Source organism: Saimiri boliviensis, chromosome 19 (assembly GCF_048565385.1).
Source record: "Saimiri boliviensis isolate mSaiBol1 chromosome 19, mSaiBol1.pri, whole genome shotgun sequence".
In the NCBI taxonomy this organism is placed as follows: domain Eukaryota; kingdom Metazoa; phylum Chordata; class Mammalia; order Primates; family Cebidae; genus Saimiri; species Saimiri boliviensis.
Genome location: NC_133467.1, coordinates 19,109,633 through 19,122,438, shown reverse-complemented (window position 1 = coordinate 19,122,438; position 12,806 = coordinate 19,109,633). Strand labels below are relative to the sequence as shown.

At 43.0% G+C, this 12,806-nt stretch overlaps 1 protein-coding gene across 2 annotated transcripts in view; it reads right to left on the bottom strand.

Moving 5' to 3' along the window:
* MRPS14 (mitochondrial ribosomal protein S14) overlaps positions 1–2,202 on the bottom strand; it is a 30,737-nt gene extending 28,535 nt beyond the window's left edge. For both annotated transcript variants that reach the window (XR_012515070.1, XM_003925344.4), the window contains exon 1: positions 2,100–2,202. Coding sequence is in view for 1 of the 2 variants with exons in the window: in XM_003925344.4 (XP_003925393.1) it covers positions 2,100–2,144 (45 nt within the window). In the remaining variant the exon portion in view is untranslated. The remainder of the gene's footprint in view (positions 1–2,099) is intronic.
* Between the last annotated feature and the right edge of the window lie 10,604 nt (positions 2,203–12,806).

The window sequence follows — 12,806 nt, the reverse complement described above, 5'->3', positions numbered from 1 at the left end:
CACTCTTGTTACCCAGGCTGGAGTGCAATGGCGCGATCTCGGCTCACTGCAACCTCCGCCTCCTGGGTTCAGGCAATTCTCCTGCCTCAACCTCCTGAGTAGCTGGGATTACAGGCACGCACCACCATGCCCAGCTAATGTTTTGTATTTTTAGTAGAGACGGGGTTTCACCATGTTGACCAGGATGGTCTCGATCTCTTGACCTTGTGATCCACCCGCCTCGGCCTCCCAAAGTGCTGGGATTACAGGCTTGAGCCACCGCATCCGGCTAATTCTTTAATTAATTTGAAATTCAAAACCAAAGCACTGTAAAGATTAAACAACTTTGTTATTTTGGTAGAACTATATTTTCCACTTTAATGATGGGAAATTTAGCATCCAATCTGAGATTTGCTTATAAGCGTTTGAAAATCTAGTATGAAAAAAAAGAATGCAAATGTCGCATAAGTCAATATTATATCGATTCCATGTTAAAAACCACAGTATTTTGGATATACCTGGTTAAATATATTAAACTTCCACCATCTACTTCATACTTTTTAAATGTGGCTACCAGAAAAATTTTAAATTACATATGTGGTTCATATTATATTTCTTTTTCTTTCTTTCTTTTTTTTTTTTTTTTTAAGACGGAGTTTCACTCGTTACCCAGGCTAGAGTGCAATGGCGCGATCTCGGCTCACCGCAACCTCCGCCTCCTGGGTTCAGGCAATTCTCCTGCTTCAGCCTCCTGAGTAGCTGAGATTACAGGCACGCGCCACCATGCCCAGCTAATGTTTTGTATTTTTAGTAGAGACGAGGTTTCACCATGTTGACCAGGATGGTCTCGATCTCTTGACCTCGTGATCCACCCACCTCGGCCTCCCAAAGTGCTGGGATTACGCTTGAGCCACCGCGCCCGGCTTCGTATTATATTTCTATGGACAACACTGCTATAGATGAACTGCCCAGGTTCCTAAGACCAAACTTCATGCACAAGACCCCACCGTCTTTTTTAAAAGTTGTTTTTGTAAAACAAACAAAAAGGCCAGTCAAGTGAAGCAATGGGAGTGGAGAAGGAATAAATACATCTGTAACTAGGTGTGATCAATTACTTGTAATTGACCACCAGCCTCCACTGCCTCTCGCCTACATAAGGGTACAGCTGTAGCAATTCTTCCCTCTAATTATTAGAGGGAAGAATTTTTACACAGGGGGCCAGTTCACTGTCCCTCAGACCGCTGGAGGGCCGCCACATACTGTGCTCCTCTCACTGACCACCAATGAAAGAGGTGCCCCTTCCTGAAGTGCAGCGGGGGGCCGGATAAATGGCCTCAGGGGGCCGCATGTGGCCTGCCAGCCGTAGTTTGAGGACGCCTGCGTCTAATACATCATCAGTCTTTAACTACAGGATCTTTCCCTTTAATGCAAACATGCTGTTTTTCCTGCCATGTTTTCCTGTTTAAAAGAACCCCCCCCCCACACCCGTTAGTGACTTTTTCTTTTTTTGCTCCCCTTTACAGCAGAGCTCCGTTAAAGGCTTATCTATAATCCAATTTAATTCCTCCTATTCTTTTGAACGCTTTCATCCTCATAACATCATCAAAACTGCTGTGATTAAGATCCCAACAACTTTAACACTGCTAAACCCTTCGGCCAATTCTGAACACTTTTTAAGTGATTTGTCAACTTTGAGCAGAGTTGCTCACTCCTTACTCTTTGAAATTCTGTCATCCTTGGTTTCCCCGCCACCCTACTCTCCTAGTTTTCCACCTCCCTAGCTGACAGCACCTTTCAGTCTCCTTTGCACGGTTATCTCTTAACGTTGTAAGTCTCTAAGGGCTCAATCCTCGGACCTCGTCTCCTATCCATTCACTCCCTTGTAAACTGGAGTCAATCTCGCATCTTTCACTGCCAGTCAGTTATATGCTAAGGAAAACCAAATTGACATTTGCGGCTCGAACCTCCCCCGAACCAAGCCCAAGCAGGGAAGAGGGCGGGGGGAGAACCCTTGGGACTGGTCCGCACTGAGCACTACAGGTGGCAGAGCCACGGGGGACCTGAAGGTTATGAGACTTAGGGGTGAAGGGCAGGGGTGTGGATAAAGTTGCGGGCCTGACCTGCTTGAACGCCCGCAGCACCGAGCCCAGCACGGAGGCCGCCATGTTGTTCGCTGCAAACTACGAAGCGCAGCAACTTTATGGACGCTGCCGAATGACGCAAGACGCGAGGGGCGGGCCCTGGGCCGACGGAGCGGTGGGTGGGAATGCGGCCTACAGGAAAGCGAGGTCCGTTTTGGGTGTCTGAGCTCTCGCGATATTTCACGGAACCCGGGCAAATGACAAATCTGAAGGCGCCGTGTTGATACTGAAGGCGCAAGGCGACGCGCATGCTCCTTGCGTGCCCAGCACTTCCGTTTTACACAGCCTGTTAAACTACATTTGTCTCTGCCCTCCTTTTCTTCCGCCTTTGCTGCTAGTCCGTCGCCAGCAATTTCTCTTTCGCTGCATGTTCTCGGTTCCGCTCAACGTGCCCCTCCTATGTGCTCCAGTCGGTTTAGGGCAGAAACCTAGGAATTATTGCCACCTCCTCCTCTGCCATCTCTCCTATAGATCCTGCTAATCTTTTTCTCCACTATAATGGTGGTGTGATGATGTTGGCAATGACAAAGATATTTCATATGTATGTCTGAGTTTCTATCTGTATTGGGATTTTAGGTTAAAAGGACGTAAACGTTTTATTTGTCCTTGGTAGGGGCATTGCCATTTAAAAACTGCTGTTTTCAGCTTATAGTACAGGAAACTAGCCTTCAGGTCTTTAGAGCTGCTGTCCTTCCTCTGGGATGAACCCTTGGAGGGGCACTTTCCTTTGTGTGGATATAAGGCAAGTACCACACACCTACCATTCTGTTAGAAGAGTATGGAGGAGCATATATTAGCTTGGCAAGTACCGTATGTTAGGTGTGTTGGTGGATGAAGTGGAGCGATGCCCGTGTGCTTAGATCTGCAGTGTTACACAGGAGCCTTCTGGGAGGGAGAGCTGAATGCGGACTCTTTTCTTTAGAGGTTCAAATGTATCGGACCGTATCTAATGGATGGGGAAGGTTTGACAGGCCAGCTGGCGGGTATAGAATCGAAAAACTAGACTGGCCTCAGGCAGGCATCTGTTCCTAATTCAAGCCCTTGTAATACCCTCTTGCCCTCCCCACAGCTGGGGTCATCTATAAGCAGGTCATGAAACAGGTGAACTAGCTCTATGTATTCTGGCCTTTTCTTCCTTTCTGGAAAACTAATTCTGAAAGCATTTTTTTTTGTTGTTGCTGTTGTAGATTATGATTTAATTCTACCTTATTGGTGTGACTGGGAACAGGGGCAGGAATCCACGTCCACAATCCCAAAGGAAGAAGAGTCGGGAGAATTGTATACATCTAGAGTGAGCACAGGACTTAGGTCAGATCTTCCTGGAAAGTGGTCAGAAAGACTTAGAACTAAGTCACGGGAGTTAGGCCTACCTGATTGTTTGCCCTTTTAAAGATAGCAAAATACTGGTGAATGAAGTAGCATCCAGAGCTCTTCTGGGTGGTAGAGAGGTTCATGCCCTGGAAGCTGCTGGTGCAAGCCTGCTGGCATTTTACTGGTTTTGTGAAGTATATTAAAAAGGATTGGGCCTGCTAGCTCACACCTGTAATTCCAGCACTTTAGGAGGCCAAGATGGATGGATCACTTAAGGTCAGAGTTCGAGACCAGGCCAACATGGTGAAACCCCATCTCTACTAAAAATACAAAAATTAGCTGTGCATGGTGGCAGGTGCCTGTAATCCCAGCTACCTGGGAGGCTGAGGCAGGAGAATCACTTTAACTCAGGAGGTGGAGGTTGCAGTGAGCCGAGATTGCACCACTACACTCCAGCCTTGACAACACAGCAAGGAAAAAAAAAAAAAAAAAAAGATGCTAAAAAGGATACAGATGAATAGTCAGTTGGAAGAGATGAATGGGACAAGGTACATGGGATGGAACTTGGAGCTTCCATGTCCTTCCCTGGCAGGGCCACCCTCCAGGAACCTCCACATATTCAGTTATCTGGTAACTTCTGAAAGCATCTTGAAACAGCATTAGTAACTTTTTTCTAAAAATTGTGATATATGTAACAAGAATTTTACCATCTTCACCATTTTAAGTGTACACTTCAGTGGCATTAAGGACATTCAACACTGCCGTGCGACCGCCATCACTGCCCGTCTCCAGAACGTTGTGTCTTCCAGAACTAAAGCACTGTACCATTAAACAGTAGCTCCCCGTTCTCCCTTCCCTTCAGCTCCTGGCAACCACCATTCTAGTTTTTGTCCCTATGAATTTGACTGCTTTAGGTAGCTCATATATATGGAATCATGCAGCATTTGTCCTTTTGTGACTGGCTTCTTTCACTTATCTTCAGGTTTTATCCATGCTGTAGCATGTCTCAGCACTTCATTCCTTTTTATGGCTCAGTAATATTCCATTGTTGGGCTACACTACATTTTGTTTATTCATCTGTCATGAACACTTGCTTTGCTTACACCTTTTAGCTATTGTGAATAATGCTATGAACACGTGTGTACAAATAGACAGCATTAGGATCTTGTTAGGCTGTTTTTCACTTTAAGAAGAGATTAAAGTACCTAATGGTGTGAGTGAGGCAGGAAATTCTGAGATACTGAGACAAGACTCCAGGGTCTTCTTTAATTAATTGTATTATTTTTTATAAATAGCCTAAGATTTTCCCCCCAAAACCCCCAGTATGCACTCCCCCCTTAGTGTGTGGGCCACTTAGCAGGGCCTAAAGAAGGCTCGTTATAACTTGAATTCTCCCAAGAAGTCTCTAATTCTCTCTGGCCACTTGACAGAATGTGAGAAAGGCTGTTGTCCTTACTGTCCTGGAATATTAGAATCAGAAGAACCATCATAATTCATTTATTCAAAAAATATTTATTAAATGCCTATTACTTACCAGTGTGTAAATATGTGTCAGAGTGGAGACCGAAAAAAAAAATCTCTGCCCTTCTGATGCTTGTAATTCCACTGGGGATTATAGATTTACACACGAGTGGAGCTATCTACAAAGAATGGTTATATTACCTTTGCTTTTTCCTTATATTCCTTCCTCTGTAGGCTTAGAAGTACTTTTTGGGTGGATAAAATAAAATTTAAGAGTTAAATATTTTGAAATGTGACTGTGAGAGTTGGTTACAGTTGCTATATTGATTCTTGGCTTAATTAAATTATAAGAATGATTGTATAGATAATGAAATTGAAGCATAGAGAGGTTAGGTAACTTGCCAAGCCAGCCGAGCTAAGGACATTAAGGCAGAGGCTCTTAATCCTCTTTCCATGTTGTCTTTGGAGAAGCGATGGCTCAGGATAAAGGCCTGATTGTTGTCGCAGAATTCTTACTTATAAAATGTATCAATTGATTAAGGTATAGCGTTCATGCCATTTTAATCAATACTTAAATATATATAATAATGCTACATATTGTATCTAATATAAACATATTAACATATTTATTAATACATAATATGCACTGTAATATATAAATATTAATAAATATTTAAATATATATTAAATATATGATGTATAATCTATTATATAGTATATATAAATATATATAATTAATATATAGTATATTTATATATTTTATATTCATAAATATGTATTAACTATATATCCTTATCCATTTAAATTTATGTATATTTCACATATAAACATATAATATATATTATTGACCCAATTATGCCACTTTAATGAATCTATTCCAAAGAAATACTGAAATAGATATACTAAATACCTATCTATATTAATCTATAATATATACTAATATATTTGTAAAATGTATGTTTATATTAAATATTTATATATATTTATTAAATATAGGATGAGTGGATAGAAGAGAGGTAGAAAACTCCCTCATGGAAAACCATGAATTTTATTTTATGTTTTGAGACAGAGCCTGGCTCTGTCACCCAGGCTGGATTAGTCGCTGGATCACAGCTCACTGCAGCCTCAACCTCCCACGTGCAAGCAATCCTCCCACCTCAGCTTCTGGAGCAACTTCGATTACAGGCCAGCGTCACCACACTCAGCTCATTTTTTTTTATTTTTTGTAGAGATAGGGTCTCATCTTGCCATATTGCTCAGGCTGGTCTTAAACTCCTTGAGCTCAAGAGATCCTCCTGCCTCAGCCTCCCAAAGTGCTGGGATTACAGGTGTGAGCCACCAGAACCTATGAAATTTTTGAAAACAAAAAAATGCTGAATAGTCTTACCCTACTGGATATTAATGTATCATACGTTACAGAGCCATAGCGATTGAGCTCATGTGGTACTGGTGCCAAAATCAACAGACAGGTAAGTGAAATAGAATAGATAGGCAGATAGAAACTCCAGTACAGTTAGAATTTGGTTATGTATTAAAGGAAGCGTAAAACTTGTGGAACAAGTGGTACTAGAACAACTGGGCAAAGATTTGGGAAAACTTTTAAAATTATAATCTTCATCTCATCACATATCAAAATAAATTTTAGATAAAGAGTTAAAGGGTTAAAAAGCAGAAGAAAATAAAAATGAACAACATTTTTAATTTTTATTTATTTTTATTTTTTGAGACGGGGTTTCAGTCTGTCACCCATGCTGGAGTGCAGTGGTGCGATCTTGGCTCACCACAGCCTCTACCTCCTGGGCTCCAGGTGATTCTTCTACCTCAGCCTCCTAAGTAGCTGGGACTACAGGGGCATGCTACCACACCTGGGTAATTTTTGTATTTTTTGTAGAGATGGGGTTTCACCATGTTGCCCAGGCTGGTCTTGAACTCCTGAACTCAAACATTTTGCTTGCCTTGGAGTCCCAAAGTGCTGGAATTATAGATGTGAGTCACCATGCCTAGCTGAATATAGTTTTTACACTTTTAAATCTTAGTAGGCAATTTTCAGACTGTCTAATAACATTAGAAGTGTTTGATCTTACTAGTTTCTAATAAAATGGAAATTAAAATAATGAATTCTATTTAAGCTAGCAAATTAGCAAAAGTTAAAAAAAATCAGCATTGTCAGAGGTGTAAGGAAATAGGTAATTTCATAGTCCAGTGATAAGCATATAAATTGGCATAACTTGTCTGCAAAGCAATTTGGCAAGTCTTTTCAAAGCTTGTAACTATTGACCAATCATGCCACTTTGAGGAATCTAGTCCAAGGAAATACTGAGAAACTCTAAAATTTATATAAAAGGACATTTATCATTGGCTTATTTGTAACTACAAAAAAAAAAAAAACTTAAAAGTCAACAGTAAGGGGAGAGTGAAATGAATTAAGAAATCAAGTTATAATCCTAAATTTTAAAATCTGATAAGTTTCTAACTTTAAAATATATATATTTACAGTTAAAGGTGTAGGTATCGATTAGATAGATGACAGATTAAAAAAAGACTAGAAGGCAATACCCTCAGATATTAAGAGTAGAGATGAATAAGCAGATTACTGGTTGTTCTTATAGTCTTTAAAATTTTCCAGCCTCTCTCTAATTTATATTATTAGATTCACATGTGTGTTGAAGTTGACTTAAAAATATTAACCTGTTTTTTACATTTATATTATTTCACCCAAAATATTTGAAAAATCTTTTTTTTTTTTTTTTAATGTAGGAAGGGGTCATTCCTGGTCCCCATCAGTATCCTCTGCTTATCCTTGGGGACAGGCACAGGCTGAACTCAGACCAAAGCAGCAAGAAATTATGAATTCAGGGATGCTTGCTTTGTTCATATTTAGTACCAAGTCATTCACTCTTCCCTTTGTCTTCATTTTTCTGGCTTCTGTGTATGCCATCAAATAAACTGTGCTTCTGGTGTCTAATCTATACCTAATACAGGAACGATCATTAACTTCTTTGTTTTCTGAGAGGACTAATTAATTATTCCTTTTCATTATTTTATAACTGGTAGGTTACAGAGCTAACTTGATTGCAGCCCCCAGTGTTACACAGTTAGAACATTTACTTGGCATGTGCTTGTTTCAAGCAGGTCCAGGCTCAGTCATCAGCATCCTTGGGACTGGACACTGCCCCAATGCACTCCCCTGGCGCTTCATCATGGACCTTCTACGTGAGAGCTGGATATGGATCAAAAGAACCAGACTTCTTGGGCTATGAGAGGGAATTACAAAGAGGGAGAAAGTGAGAATAAAGGAAAGAACCTGTGGAAGGAGAGCAAAGGCACAGGGACACGTCACACACACACACACACACACACACACGCGCGCGCACGCACGCGCACACACCCCCCTCAACCCTGGCTCTGAAATGGTTTGATGGATAGTGGGTGAAACCTTTGTTCTCATTGTGCATCTGCCTTTATTAAAACGTCGTCAGCTGAATAGCAATCCTATTGGTTTACCAGTTTGGCCTTAAAGTGTGGATGGCCTTGGCACTTCTGGAAGCAGCCACGGGTCCCATGTGTGTGAGCCTCCCATGGAGCTATGTGCTGTGTACCATGCAGAACACAAGATGGCAGTATTACCACATCTGTGCTCTAACACCCAGCCTTCCTTGGTTCCCACACTCAGGGCCTGATGCAAACTGGACACACACACACACACACACACACACACACACACACACACACAGAGCTGTCCTCCAAATAAAATGACACTTGGCCTGTCATCAGGTGGGACCTGTGTTTGAGACTAAGTTTGCCTCCTTCATGGGAGTCAAAGGCAGGGCAGGCTATGATTTTTAGGGCCCATTGCAAAAGGAAAATGTAGGAATAAAAAGTGCTGTTAAAAAGCAGGAATAAACAGTGCTGTTAAAGATAGTAAAATATGAAGAATTTTCATTTCTATCCTGGACTCTTGACTTGTTATGGGATTTTTTAATTTGCCTTTTTTTTTTTTTTTTTTTTTTTTTTTTTTTTTTTTTTTAGGACGGAGTCTCGCTCTGTTGCTCAGGCAGGAATGCAGTGGTGCAGTCTCAGCTCACTTTAACCTCCACCTCCTGGGTTCAAGTGATTCTCCTGTCTCAGCCTCCCAAGTAGCTAGGATTACGGGCGTCTGGCTAGTTTTTGTATTATTAGTAGAGATGAGGTTTCACCGTGTTGGTCAGGCTGGTCTTGAACTCCTGACCTCGTGATCCGCCCGCCTTGGCCTCCCAAAGTGTTGTGACTACAGACATGAGCCACTGGGCCTTGCCTTTATTTGCTATTAATGTTCTAAATAAAGGAAAACCAAATCATTAAATGTACTTTTGAAACATTAGCATCAATTTTACGACTCATGGTCATATTGGGGAATTACAATTCACACTGCAAATGTAAGACCATTTAACTCACAGGCAGAATCAGTGACATTAGACAATTTTTATTTTGTAGCTTGTATATGCCTATATGTTTTGTTCTTACCAGTGAAAATATTGCATAAATCTAACTCAGTTGCTTTTATTTCACGTTTTGATCCATGCACATTCTACTAGCACCTTCTATCTGTGCTTACTCATGAGTAAGAGAGGACTGAAAGGATAAGAAACTATTGTCCCCTCAGAATGTCAATGCCTTCATGTGTGGGAAGCACGTTCTAGTGGCCGCCTGGGGCTGCCAGTGCCCCATCTGACTCATTCATAGACACAGTACTCTGACCTTGGACTAATTTTGAGTCCCATTAATCTCCCATACATCATTGGGCCACCAGAATTCTCTGTGGGGGGGGGGGGCATCACAGAAAGGGAGCAGCAAGGAATCATGGGCACACACGTCCCCTCTGCTCATGCAGATGTCCCCTTGTCCCATTGGACCTCACAAGATACAAATTCAAAAATATAATGATTCAGAATTTCTTTTTTAAATTAAAAAAAATTTTTTTTTTGAGATGGAGTCTCCCTCTGTTGCCCAGGCTGGAGTGTAACGGCGTGATTTTGGCTCACTGCAACCTCCTCCTCCCAGGTTCAGGCGATTCTCCTGCCTCAGCCTCCCAAGTAGCTGGGATTTCAGGCACCCACCACCACGCCTGGCTAATTTTTGTATTTTTAGTAGAGACGGGGTTTCACCATGTTGGTCAGGCTGGTCTCAAACTCCCGACCTCGTGATCCGCACACCTTGGCCTCCCAAAATGCTGGGATTACAGGTGTGAGTCACCATGCCCGGCCAATGATTCAGAATTTCAAGATAGTGACAGTAAAATATTAAACCAAACACAGGGCTCTCCTGAGGGCAGGTGACACACGCACAGATACACACAAACACACACACAGGCACGGCGGGGGCTGTGTGATGCACGAGTGACATGCCTGCAAAGGCAGCCCCGGTCACAGGCTCTCATGATCCAGCCATTTGCATTTTCCCGGTCCACATTCGTATCTCGAATGAGCGTTTTCATCCAGGGGCCAGAGCACCTTCAACGCCACATGTACCAATCTGAGCTAGTGCGCATCCTTTCCTTCAGGAAACATTTATTGAGCATTCCTGTTAAATATCAGATACTGTTCTAGGAGCTGGGGAAGCAGCAGGGTACCTAGTCCCTGCCCTCATGGAGCTTACACTCTAGTGGAGGAAGGGGAAGAACGATTTGCAAATCAGTAAATATGTGTCAAGTGCAGACATGAAGAGAAAAGCAGAGTAAAAAGAGCACAATGGTAAGAGGTACTGTTACCTAATGTGGTCAGAGAAGGGCTCTCTGATGAACCGGCGTTTGAACAGAGACCCCAAGGGTATGAGGCAGTGAGCTAGGAGGCTCTGGGGGAGGAGGTTCAGGCAAAAGGAATGGCAGCTATGGAGGCTGTGATTGGGGTGTGTGCATGGTGTTTCTGAGGGGGAACAGAGAGGCAGCAGCTGGAGCCAAATCAGTGACAGGGAGAAGGAAGGTGGGGTCAGGACAGTGGGGGTGCAGGGGGAGCCCATGTAAGACGTTGCCTTCCCACATAAACTTCAGTAAAAACTACCTCCTCCAGATTGCCTTCTCTGTTCTAAAGGCCTTATGTCTTGATAAACGGCCTTACTGGGAATGGAAGTCACCTTTGGCTCCTTTTCTCTCATGCTGTCCTGGACCCCACTGCACACACTTTAGCCTGACGCCTTGCTCCAGCTACTGCCTGGCTGACCACTTCCAAGCAGGCTGCTACCAGCTTCGTTTAGCTGCAGTGACACGCACCTTGGGTTTACATCAGGTGCCTCTCATGTCTTGCCTTGGGGCTTCTCTGGTGTTGGTATGGATGCATGAGGAGCCAGGAGCCTGCTCAGCTCTCAGGGATGCGGGGGAGTGACATCTGTGGGGACACTCTCAACCAATGGAGATGGAAGCATAGGGATAACACATTTCATAAGGCTCCTCGGAAGGTCTTAGCAAGACATCAAGCTCCAGTCACCTGCAGTAGCGGCTCACTTAGTAGTCACTTAGTGGCTTCCTTGTTTCTCTTTTTCATTCGTTCTTGTTCCGCTACCCTGATCCCTCGCTCTTGCTCCCAAATGAACAACTTGCACACATACCTCTGTCCTGGATTCCTCTTTTGTGGGTGGCGGGAAGAATTCAGGTTCACATAAAAAATATCCCTTCCTTGCCAGGTGCGGTGGCTCACACCTGTAATCCCAGCACTTTGGGAGGCCGAGGCAGGTGAATTACCTGAGGTCAGGAGTTCGAGACCAGCCTGGCCAACATGGTGAAACCCATCTCTACTAAAAATACAAAAACTAGCCAGGCATGATGCCAGGTGCCTGTAGTTCCAGCTACTCGGTAGGCTGAGGCAGGAGAATCACTTGAACCCGGGAGGCAGAGGTTGCAGTGAGCTGAGATTGTGCCATTGCACTCTAGCCTAGGCAACAGAGTGAGACTCCATCTCAAAACAAAACAAAACAAAAATCCTTCCCACAGATCATCCAAATCTACTTCAAATTGTTTCTTTAATTTTCCCCATTCCTGCTTCCACTCTCCTAGTTCAGACCCTCTTCATCATTTGTCTGTACCAGACCAACTAGATTCCTACCTGCTCTTTTTGAACTTAACCCATCATCTCTCCCACAAAAGCATGCCTCCTTTTCTGCTGCCACAGTAAAGTTTCTAAGACAATACGACTACTCATCTCTGGTGGCTCCTTACCATCTACAAAATGAAGTTTAAACCCCTTGATCTGATGTTACGATCGTGGTTGATGCCTGCAGCACCGTGATTTTCAGTCTCTCCCCATAAACACCTCTGGCCACCTTGGATTGTTCATCTCTCGTTTCTCCTTCAGTCGTTCTTCCTCTCAAAGTCTTTCTTCCTGCCAACCTTTCCATTCAGTTTCCTTTCATTTATCAAATGCTTAATTGAACACTGGTTCCTATCACCCAAGGAGGTGAGGAGCAGGTGACGAGATAGGGGGAGGTAGTGTTGCAGAATATGTCGTGCGCCAACACAGTCCCACGTCAATGTTTTAGTTAGCTTGCCCCAGTCCAGGGACCTTTTTCATCAGGCTGGAATCACTGCTGGGGTTCGGGTGAGGAGAAAGGAAATTTTTCTTTTGTAGAACTTGCGATCATGGAAAAATAAGGCTCGGGGCGGGGGGGAAATTTACAGAAAGTCATCTTTACATTAATCATCAAAGCTGCTGTCTAAATAAAGACAATGCGATTGACATTTTGCACATTTTAAATTAGTAGTAGTGGATATAGCACTCAATTTTCACTTACCATTCCTGACTTCGAAAAAAGAAGTGTGAAATTTTCTTCCCTGCAGGTTCAAGGAGATGCCTGCTTATTGGTTGGATTTGTTGCAGATGATACGCATGCAGAGAGCTTTTCCTTTTCTAAGTCTCATTTCCATCCACATATTCAATGTCTTCTTGG